The 11,804-nt window shown below is 40.1% G+C and overlaps 1 protein-coding gene across 1 annotated transcript; it reads left to right on the forward strand.

Moving 5' to 3' along the window:
• Positions 1–860: 860 nt before the first annotated feature.
• ATPSCKMT (ATP synthase c subunit lysine N-methyltransferase) lies at positions 861–11,804 on the forward strand. Its single transcript, XM_081952623.1, has 6 exons — positions 861–919; positions 1,044–1,063; positions 7,564–7,858; positions 9,067–9,204; positions 9,764–9,814; positions 10,979–11,804. The coding sequence occupies exons 3-6, from the start codon at positions 7,574–7,576 to the stop codon at positions 11,177–11,179; spliced, it is 675 nt and encodes a 224-aa protein (XP_081808749.1). The 5' UTR covers positions 861–919; positions 1,044–1,063; positions 7,564–7,573; the 3' UTR covers positions 11,180–11,804.

The raw sequence follows: 11,804 nt of genomic DNA on the forward strand, positions 1-11,804 counted from the left end.
AGAAAGCCAGGCCCACAACACCGGTAGTAAAAAAACTGGCAAATTGATGTTTTTTGCAATGTAGAAATAGCAATTCAAGATACTTCACACACAGATGATGGATGATTACGTAACATTAAGCAAAATACAATGTTTTCAGTCACATCGTTTTCTGCTATCAGAAAAACATTTTAAGAACTGCACTAACATTAATTTTGATGTTGAGAAACCAAATAGTATTTTTAATTGAATACGAGTCTTATTAAAAGTTTCTTTTGGTTACTTTTTTTCAGGGAAAAGTATGCTGTTGCCAAGCTCGTATAAAATCATTTCTCATTAGCTTACCAACATTTTATTTTTGCCCTGGGAAAGGGACATCAGGCAAGACTAAAATAATTGCGCTCCAACTCCATGAAATGTGCTTTATGCCCTCGCATATTACACTGAACTTGGGCTTGTTACAAAATTGATTTTTTTTTGCGTAATTATTATCTGGGTTCATATAATGCACTCAATCTCAAACAAGCAAATCATGCATTTATGTAGCACGACTGAACCACAACCTTAATATATGTCCACTTTTCTCTCCACGTGCTAAGGATTCGGATTTTATCCATTTTATAGAATGGCATGTACCAAGGATAACGTAATTATTTTAAAAGCACAACTTCCTTGGCTTTTTTTTAATGTGATGATGATGAGATTAGAGAAAGCTTTAACAATCTTCGGTGCCCTTTATTTTCAATACAGATCAGAAAAAGCACTATTCTTTCGAAAAACACGAGTCCCCCTAATGAAAATAATGGTACGATCCACTTGAGCAGGAAGAACTGTTTCCCGCGGTTTCCGCTATGTAGGAGCAGGCTTTCGGAAGGGGCAGGTCCTGTTACGTCACTTTGTTCCGAAGGGGTGTGGCCAAGAGCGAAAGGGAATTCTCAAGGTAGGGAGGGAGCAATTTCATGGTTCTTGTTGCTTGCTTGCTTCTCTGTCCAAATAGAAGTGCGAATTAATAATTTACGCTTTGCTCGTTTTTTTCCGCCCTTTTGCATCCCCCCCCCCGCAAGGATGCTGTGAAATACATTCCGTAAGCCAATGAGAACTTTCTGTTTTTTTGTCACCAGTATTGTACCTTGGGCATTTTTTGCTTACTCTGATGGAATTGATTAAGTGCCATCAAATCGATGTCGATTCTTAGCGATCACTCATACATACTTTTTTTCATGATGATCTGTCCCTAATATGACCCCTCAACTCTTCGGCGCCCCATCGCCGCTATAATTGAGTCTATATAAAATATCTAATATTGCACCATTTAATTGAAACCCCAAATCATTTATAAGAGATTTTAAAAAACGTTCCCATCTATCTTTGCTGCTTCTAATCCAAAGTTGTTAAAATAGGATAACTTGCTTTAATTTTTGTCTTTCTTTAAACAACTTTGCTTTAAGAACTATTATTGTTTTATTATTTTAATGTATGTTAGTTTTAATGTTTATAACCTGCCCAGGGTCAAGAGATGAGTGTCACATACATTAAATAAATGCATACATACATACTACATAAAACTGACATCTTGAACGGTAATGGCCAAACCTTTCCATTATTTTGTCAGAAACAACAATGATATATGTATTATTCAACCAAAGTAAAACTTTTTATTTATTTAGAGCCAGTTTGGTGGTTAAGGCACCAGGCAAGAAGCAGGAGATTGTGAATTCAAGTTCTCCCTTAGCCATGAAAACCAGCTGGGCGGCTGCTGGTCATTCTCTCTCAGACCAACTCAGAGAACAGAGTTTTTGTGGGGAAAATAAAGGGGAAAATGTATGTTAGATATGTGTAAAATATCTATGGCTTTACAGAGGGATTTTATTCAATGGTAGATTTTTCCATTGGCCCTGATAGCTACAGTAATGTTCATTCACCTCTCAATATCATTAGCTAAGGGACAAAATGGTGAGTCATGTTGCTTTATGCTCAAAAATATGTGTTTGGATGCTGTTAGAAACCAAGTGATGAAAACCCAAGTAAAGGTTTTCTTTCATTTGAACTTTCCTGTGACTGGTGATTGGAGCTGCTGGCTGGAAGGGGGGAAACAGAAAGACAAAGAGGAGTAGGTGGTGGCCCTTTAACTCCATTTCATTTGAACTTTCCTGTGGCTGGTGATTGGAGCTGCTGGCTGGAAGGGGGGAAACAGAGAGACAAAGAGGAGTAGGTAGAATCGTATGTCCATAAACCAAAATAGTAATAATACATTCTGGATTAGTGCGCTTGAAATTGTGGTTTTATTTTATTTCAAAATGACTGGTTTAGTTCAATGTAATAGCTGTCTTGCACCTGTCTTTCGTGGTACTCTTTTCAAATTTGGCTACTGTCCCCTTTGTAAACAAATTACTAGTCTACATAGATAGATTATCTATCTAGAATCTCTAATCTGTGCTCTCCAAGCAGAAATTAGGTGTCCAATTCAGCCATTCCATTCTGTGGAGATGCCATGCTATCAGCCCCCCCCCCCCCCTACTACAAAGATCCTGTAGGAGAAGAGCAGTTTGGACAACCGTGGGATCTGGCAGGGTGAGAGCTGTGAACCATAAACACAAAGCTTTTGCTGTAACCCAGCATAACAGATATAGCGCCCTTGCTGACCCTAATGGGGACACCAAAGAGACAGGTCAAGATAGTTGTGATAATGATGACACAAATAAGCAGGAGATCATGGTCCAAAATGAAGGACCTACTTCGGAAAGGCAAAATGGGGAACCAGGTATCACATTTCAGTCACAGAAGAAGAGCAAGGTATGCAAAAAGAGAAGTCACCTTCTGGTTGCTGATTCACTCATAAGGGATGTAAATTTAGGAAAGGATATGGAGGTTTTAAAAGAGGTCAGGTGTCTGCCAGGTGCTACTGCCAGCAGAGACAAGAGGCGTATTCTTAAGATAATCAAGAATGCAAGTAAGGACTGTGATGTTGATGCTATTATACATCTTGGCACAAATGATCTGTCCCAAAAGATATACTTTCTGTGAAGAATGATTTCCAGAGCTTGGGGTATGAACTTAGTAGTATAGGTTGTAGACTTATCTTCTCAGAGGTTTTACCAGTATATAAGGAACAAAAAAGGAAGGGCCAGTGTGTAGCAAAGTTTAATGTGTGGCTAAAGGAGTGGTGTAAAAGGGAAGGCTTTGGTTTTATTAGTCATGATGCCTGCAGCTGGTCCAATGAAAAACTGTACCAAAGAGATGGTTTGCACCCATCCAAGAAAGGGACTGAGTTACTTCGCATTAAATTCACAGATTTTCTGGATAAACATTTAAACTGAACAGCAGGAACAGAGAATTAATTGATACAGAACATTTCTGTCCCCAGCAATCTAAATCATAGGGTTATCAGTGCATGTGACACAGATGTTTGTCTAGGTAAGATTATCACTCCCGCTGTCAAGCAAAACCAAGCATTTAATAGTGAGTGCCATACCATGTGCATGAATCATACAAGTGGCAAGAAAATAGGGGCAGTCAGGCATAACACAGGTTATGTAGACAGTAAACACAGGGTCAATCAAAATGGACTCAAATGTCTATACACCAATGCACAGAGTATGAGGAATAAACAGGCCGAATTAGAAATTCAAGTAAAAGAGAGCAGATATCATATTGTTGAAACTTGGTGGGATGAAACCGACAAATGGAACATACAGCTAGAAGGATTTAAATTATTTAAAAGAAATAGACCAAATAAAAGAGGAGGTGGAGTTGCACTATATATAAAAAATAATTACCTCTCTACAGAAATAGAGCAGAACAATGATGAGAACTATCTTGAATGCATTTGGGGCAATATTAAAGGTTGGGGGGGAAATGACATTGCCCTAGGTCTATACTACAGGCCATCCAACCAAGCAGAGGAAGTAGATGAACTTTTTGCTAGTCAGCTAACTAAGGTATGCAGGAAGCACACCACAATAGTAGTGGGGGATTTTAACTACCCTGACATCAACTGGGAAACAAACTCTGCACCAAGTGGAAGATCCAACAGGTTCCTAACAAACCTAGCAGACAACTTTGTTTCCCAAAAAGTAGAGAAGGGAATAAGGGGATCATCCATATTGGACTTGATTCTCACTAACAGAGAGGAAATGATAGAAGGTGTTGAAGCCACAGGAACCCTGGGGGCAAGTAACCATGCAATATTGGAATTCAACATTATGCAAACACAAGTAGTAAAACCAAGTGAAACTAGAGTCTTGGAATTTAAGAGAGCTAATTTCAATAAACTTAGAGAGAGCTTGGGAAAAATTCCATGGATGAGAATCCTCAAGGGGAAAACAACTCAAGAAGCTTGGGAAATTTTGAAAAATGAGATTACAGAAGTCCAGTCTAGCACAATACCAATGAAGAAGAAAAATAACAGCTCCCAAAAGAAACCAACATGGCTACATAAAGAACTCTCTGACAAATTGAAAGACAAAAAAGTTAAGTACCGTGTTTCCCCGAAAATACAACCTGTCCTGAAACTAAACCCTTGCGACATTTTTCACGTGCGCAAAAATATAAGCCCTCCCTCGAAAATAAACCCTCTGGACAATTCCCCCCCTCCGACCAGGCAGAGCACCGCTCACCGACCTAGCGGTATCCCGAAGGCACCAAGCCACGGGAATGAGGTGGGGGCAAAGGCGCTTGCGTTGCTTGGTGCTTTCGGGGTACCGCTAGGTCAGTCAGCGGCGCTGTGCCCAGCTGAAGAGGGGGGGGTTGCTGGGCAGCTGCTCTCTTGCGAGCGGGCTCCCAAAGAGCCGGGCACACCCTCAGGGTCGAATGGCTGTGTTGCGCTGTCGCAGCAGCAACGCAGCAGCCATGAGGTGACGAAGCTTATGAGCAGCCGCCCGGCAACCCCCCTTTCCAGCCGGGTACAGCGCCACTCACCGACCTAGCAGTACCCGGAAGGCACCAAGCAACGCGAGCGCCTGTTCGCCGCCCTCCGCCTCCCGTGGCTCGGTGCCTTCGGAATGCCGCTAGGTGAGTGAATGGGGCTCTGCATGGCTTGAGGGGAGTTTCGCAGTGGCTTTTCCTCTCCCCGCTCGCGCGAAGGGCATCAGCGCTGCTGGCGCCGTCCGCCGCTTGGTTTTTTTTTTCAAAGCACGGAGGATGGATGCCGTTGTACAATCTGCAGCCCACAACCATAGAGCGTACTTCCAGAGCGGCATCCATCCTCCGTGCTTTGAAAAAAAAACCCAAGCGGCGGACGGCGCCAGCAGCGCAGATGCCCTTCGCGCGAGCGGGGAGAGGAAAAGCCGCTGCGAAACTCCCCTCAAGCCATGCAGAGCCCCATTCACTCACCTAGCCGCATTCCGAAGGCACCGAGCCACGGGAGGCGGAGGGCGGCGAACAGGCGCTCGCGTTGCTTGGTGCCTTCCGGGTACTGCTAGGTCGGTGAGCGGCACTATACACGGCTGGAAAGGGGGGTTGCCGGGCGGCTGCTCATAAGCTTCGTCACCTCATGGCTGCTGCGTTGCTGCTGCGACAGCGCAACACAGCCATTCGACCCTGAGGCTGTGCCCGGCACTTCGGGAAACCAGGCACAAGGGAGCAGCCGCCTGGCAACCCAAAAATAATAAGCCCTCCCCTTTAATAAGCCCAAGGCCATATTTCGTGGGTCAAAAAAATATAAGCCCCTGGCGTATTTTCGGGGAAACACGGTATAAAAAGTGGAAAGGGGGGGCATGACTAAGGCAGAATATCAGCAAATAGCCCGAGCATGTAAAGATGAAGTGAGGAAAGCTAAGGCTCACAATGAAGAAAGGCTTGCCACAAAAGTAAAAAATAACAAAAATAGCTTCTTCCAACATGTTAAAAACAAGAAAAAAGTTAAGGAAACAATTGGTCCATTGCTGGGAGAAAGTGGCAAGAAGGTGACAAGCAACAGGGAGAAAGCAGAACTATTTAACTCATGTTTTGCATCTTTCTTTACACAAAGAGATAAAACAGTCCAACCTATCAAAAACAGCACCACAAAAATCAGATTAGGAACACAAGTTGAAATAGGGAAGAAAATGGTAAGTGAGCTCCTGTCTACCCTAGACGAGTTCAAATCACCAGGACCGGATGGAATACACCCCAGGGTTCTGAAGGAACTAGCAGACGAGATCTCAGAACCACTGAATTATATCTTTCAGAGATCCTGGAACACCGGGGAACTACCAGAGGACTGGAAAAGAGCTGATGTGGTTCTCATCTTCAAAAAAGGGAAAAAAACAGATCCAGGAAACTGGAGTGCAAAAAACTGGCCCTATGGGCAAACCGGAAGTTCGGGAACAGACTTCCTGTTTTCTCAGAGGGTCATTTTGACTGCTCCGGAGGCTTCAGGGAAGCCTCTTGAAGGTCCCTGAAGCCTTCGGAGTGCTTAAAACGACCCTCCGAACAAACCGGTAGTGACTTCCTGTTTGCTCGGAGGGTCGTTTTGAGCGCTCCGAAGGCTTCAGGGAAGCCTCTTGAAGGTCCTTGAAGCCTTCAGAGCGCTTAAAACTTCCGGTTTGCTCAGAGAGTCGTTTTGACTGCTTTGGAGGCTTCAGGGAAGCCTCCTGAAGGTCCCTGAAGCCTCTGGAGGGCTTCCGGGGGGCGGGGGAGGCTGTTTTTGCCCTCCCCATGCTCCTATAAAGCCTCTGGAGCCTGGGGAGGGCAAAAAAAGCATGTAAAAATGGGGGGGGTCGCACCTGTAGTGCGTGCATTGCATTATGGGTGCGGCACACCTGCACACACACACCCTGCGCTCCCCCCACTTACGGCACGCGAACCAAAAAAGGTTCGCCATCGCTGGTATAGGTGGTACCTTGCTCAACAGTAGTAACTGTGAAAGGGATCTTGGAGTCCTAGTGGACAACCATTTAAATATGAGCCAGCAGTGTGCAGCAGCTGCCAAAAAAGCCAACACAGTTCTAGGCTGCATTAATAGAGGAATCATGTGAAGTGTTAATACCACTTTATAATGCCTTGGTAATGCCTTGGTAAGGCCACACATGGAATACTGCATTCAGTTTTGGTCACCACGATGTAGAAAAGATGTGGAAGAAAGAGTGCAGAGAAGAGCAACAAAGATGATTAGGGGACTGGAGACTAAAGCATATGAAGAACGGTTGCAGGAACTGGGTATGTGTAGTTTAATGAAAAGAAGGACTAGGGGAGACATGATAGCAGTGGTCCAATATCTGAGGGGTTGCCACAAAGAAGAGGGAGTCAAACTATTTTCCAGGGTACCTGAGGCTAGAACAAGAAGCAATGTGTGGAAACTAATCAAAGAGAGAAGCAACTTAGAACTGAGGAGAAACTTCCTGATAGTTAGAACAATTAATCAGTGGAACAGCTTGCCTCCAGAAGTTGTGAATGCCCAACACTGGAAGTCTTTAAGAAGATGTTGGGTAAGCCATTTGTCTGAAACGGTATAGGGTTTCCTGCCTAAGCAGTGGGTTGGACTAGAAGACCTCCAAGGTCCCTTCCAACTCTGCTATTGTATTGTATTGTTTAAATCAGGGACATAAACGTATAAATACCATCTATATCTTGTCAGGCTAAACATACTACTTTTTCTTTTTCTAGGTTTTTTGTTATGTCAAAAATACTTGCTGAAGGCAGTGCAACTCAAGGAGTTACACTTTTGACCATTGCTGATGAAGATTCTACCAAAAGGAATTGGGGTGTTTTGCTCCCTGGTATAATTGGTGGTACATTAGTAGCCTTGTACTCCGTGGCCATTCCATTTATTGCTCCAGCACTGAGAAAACATTGCCTGCCATTTGTGCCTGCAACTTCAAAGCAGATTGAAAATGTCCTAATCATGTTGAAAGGCAGAAAAGGAATGCTAGTTGACATAGGAAGTGGTGATGGACGTATTGTAAGTTCAAATCGAATCCTGTTTAATGAAATAGTCTTCAGTGAAGTGCATGTTGACACATAGCCCTGTCTTAAATACATAGTTATATCTTTCTCAAGACAAGGATGGAATTTAAAATCATACACACAACTTAATGAAGCAACCTGCTAGTGATACAAGCATCCAGCTTAGTTTTATTCAGAAAGTCTTTCTTAGAGTAGCTTTTGAAAAGCTTTTAGCTGGTAATGTTAACAATTGTTCTGGAGCTCTTAAGGCATTAAGGAAAAGTACTATCTCTCTCATTTATAAAATAGATCAATAGAACTCATGGATTACAGCGTAAGGTCTAGTGGTTGTGACTGTCCTTCTGGGATGCATGCTTTTGGCCTCCCTTTCCTTCCACCTGTTTACTAGTCCATCATGTACTTGTAATTACCTGGGATTCCATGCGCATTATAATCTTACAACAAAATAAGGAAAGGAAAAAAGATGGGAGAGCTACCTCATCTCCGGATTTGGCCTTAAAAAGGAATAGATGGGATCAAAAGAAGAAGCCTATTGAAGCTGTTACTTTTCCAGACTTCTTGTGCTATTACAGGCCTAAACAGCTGCTCTGGGTTATGACCTTCAATCCTCTTAGCCATGTGGGTTCAACTTTTTGTTTTGTTTAATGCAGAAATATTTCATACATGAGATGAAGAGGAGCTTCGTGCAGACAAGTGGGTAGAATGGCAGAGAGGGAATGAGTTACTTAAATCATTTTCTACAAGCCTACTCAATTTTCTTTGTAAACCATAAGGCAAATCTTTTCCTTCATGACTACAGTACTGTGGAAATTCAGTAGGCTGTTTGGCAGAGGAGTTACAAGGATTTTTTAAATTTAACTAGAAGCTTGTAAATCTTGATTTCCATGTTGCCCCCCTCCCCACAACCATTACAGTCAGTAAAGAAAGAGAGTATTAGCTTCTCAGCAGACTAATAATTTTTGTAGACTAATAATTTATACAGATTTATTAAGAATATTGCAGGAAGACTACAACGTGCAATAAATCTCATACATTTATGATGAAGAATCTGGCAAAGTATTTTAGGGCAAATTGCTAAGCCTATTTATTTGGCTGTCATATATACGTACAGACACGTAATACACTCATACATATATACGTACACACACACTCATAATAAGAAAACAGTTTTTTAAAATTCAATACTTCTTTATCTTTATGTAGGTAATAGCAGCTGCAAAAGTTGGATTTAAAGCTGTGGGTTATGAATTAAACCCTTGGTTAGTATGGTATTCGAGGTACCGTGCCTGGAGAGAGGGAGTTCATCAAGATGTCAATTTTTACATTTCAGACTTATGGAAGGTATGCAAATGTAACAAAAACCCAGGATCAGTTGTCTAAAGAAATTTTACTTACTGTGGATTTTAACAGGTTTAAAATGCTTCTTATGTCCATTAATATTTCTGCGGAGTAACTCAGTGAAATTACTGGGCTACATTTTTAAACAGGTGCTATACAAATCATCAGCAAAGTGGCAATCCCACTTCCCTTTCCCCATGCTTTTGATTCTATCTTAAGGTCACCTTAGATGTACTATTTATGTAATTGGTTACAGTTATTTGCTCCATTAATAAATAAAGTAGAAGGATTTATTCTTTTATCATTGCCCTCCCAACTAGATCCTCTGTATCCCTCACCAGGGGACTCTGTACCTGTCATCAGTATATGGAGGAAAGATTTGTTTGGTACGAATAAAGGATTTTGTCCTGATACCAAGGGATTGTTCCCGAAAGCTTAGAGGAAAAGGTTTGAACCCACTTAATCTAGCCACCAGTTTTTAAATTCTCCCTGCACATGCATGTTCATGAATGAAAGATGCATTTATACAGAGTTAATTCTTAAATTTGACATTTTATTTCAGGTCAGTTTTTCACAGTATACAAACATTGTTATTTTTGGAGTTCCTCAGATGGTAAGTTTCCATTAGACTATTCCAATAGAAGGTCTAACTGTGAGATTGTTGAATATTTGAGCTTTTTTACTAATGCATTTGATATAAAACTTTCTTCATCTTTATAAATACTGAACAATGGAATCTTTCTTTTTTATCTCTATTTTATTAAGTTTTACAATTTAATAAAATGTTATTAAAATTTTTATTTTATTTCAATTTAGAACAATAAAAACTAATAAAAATAGAAAAAATGAAATATAGAAAGTGCCAAAAAAGAAAAGGATAGAAAATAAAGAAAAGGGAATATAGTAAATATATATATATATATATATGTATGTATGTATGTATGTATGTATGTATGTATGTATGTATGTATGTATGTATGTGTATATATATATATATATATATATATATATATATATATATATATATATATATATATATATATATATATATATATATATATATATATATATAAGAACAACTTTTCCCTTCACCTTAAGTATAAATAATTTTAATAAATTATCACCTCTTAAGCAACAAATGATCTCTTTTGTGATATCTATTTTTAAAAGTCCATAAAATAACATTTCAGGACTGATGACAGCAAAAGTCCACTAAAGATTATCAGAGACCATAACATACATATTTTAACACTGATTCAATAAACCAACTTTATATTCCTTCCTTTTACTTCCTTTTATACACTCTTGATCTTTAATCCCTTCAAATAGTGTCTTGGAACTTGCTTTCTTTTCATTTTTTCTTTGTTCCTTTCACAAAGTTAGAGAATGGAATCAGACCCTATAATTCAGTCTTAATGAAACCATTATGGATATGGGAACCTTAAAAAGGAATAATGTATCTGCTTCATTCTGCATTTTGTATTCCAAAAAAAATATTGCAAACAACATGTAATTTTTTTCTGCTAATTTGGTGCAATCAGCATTTTGCTTTTCCTGTCCTGTCCTCTATAGCCAGCATCAATCTTTCACATTCAGGAGGCAATTATTTTTAATCCTTGCACCCCTTTACTATACTCTCTTTGTAGCCAACCATTTTACATTTATACGAGTCCCCACTTGAATATATATCCCCAAATACTCCCTGATATGTATATTTTTCCTACTGTATTAAGCATCTTTTCCACATTATTTGAACATTTCCCATGTTTCTTCACAGATGTTGCAGCTGGAGAAGAAGCTTGGAGATGAACTCCTGCAGGATGCCAGGGTCATTGCTTGTCGCTTTCCTTTTCCCCATTGGAGACCAAATCATAGCTTTGGCGAAGGCATTGACACCGTTTGGACATATGATTCCAGATCGTTTAGAATAGAAAAGGAAGATGATACAGCTCTTGTCAAGGGCATCCCTCCCACTTAGCTAAAACTCCAGATATAACACTATTTTAGCTTTTAATTGCAAGTGTGGATGTTTTACACAACGTATTATTTCTTGTGGCTCTTGGGTTTGTGGGCAAGCATTTCAGAAATTTCTGGAAATATTTTATATGCGTAACATAGCATAAGTGTTCAGCAATACTTCTGTTATGGAAAAACCAATGTATGGAAGTTGCCTCCAGATCTATGGCCCCAACCTTGAGATTCTGTGGGATAACAATTGACATTTAAAATAAATTAACAAAATTGCAGTTTACCATTGTAAAAATGCATTGGTAAGAGTATTCAAAATGATACAAATCCTTAGGTTAAAACTGTTTTAATACAGTTAAATTTGAATCCTCAACTTTAATATTTTCAGTGCCATCTGATTAAAGCTGTACTCTCCAACCTTATTCTGAATAAGTCCCTTTATCCCTGTTCGCTGTTTACTTCAACTGAATGTTGTTATGAGTTGAGGAACAAGATTTTAAAATTGCCTGCCAGAATGCCCAGCCATAATGAGAAAATCTGTTTTGTGAACTAAAGTCTCATGGAAGGAGGGCAGTGGAATCCTAAATTAATGAAAAGCAGAAGAGAATATAAAAATAAATATTTTGTTACATGAA

This window comes from Natrix helvetica (genome assembly GCF_964273705.1).
Source record: "Natrix helvetica genome assembly, chromosome: 4".
In the NCBI taxonomy this organism is placed as follows: Eukaryota; Metazoa; Chordata; class Lepidosauria; order Squamata; family Natricidae; genus Natrix; species Natrix helvetica.

What these genes read in the sequence shown, in the direction of transcription:
- ATPSCKMT (XM_081952623.1), top strand. Translation starts at nt 7,574, where the DNA reads ATGTCAAAAATACTTGCTGAAGGCAGTGCAACTCAAGGAGTTACACTT. An exon ending in GAAGTGGTGATGGACGTATT is followed by an intron (nt 7,859 to 9,066) that starts GTAAGTTCAAAT and finishes ATCTTTATGTAG; the next exon opens with GTAATAGCAGCTGCAAAAGT. An exon ending in TTTTTGGAGTTCCTCAGATG is followed by an intron (nt 9,815 to 10,978) that starts GTAAGTTTCCAT and finishes GTTTCTTCACAG; the next exon opens with ATGTTGCAGCTGGAGAAGAA.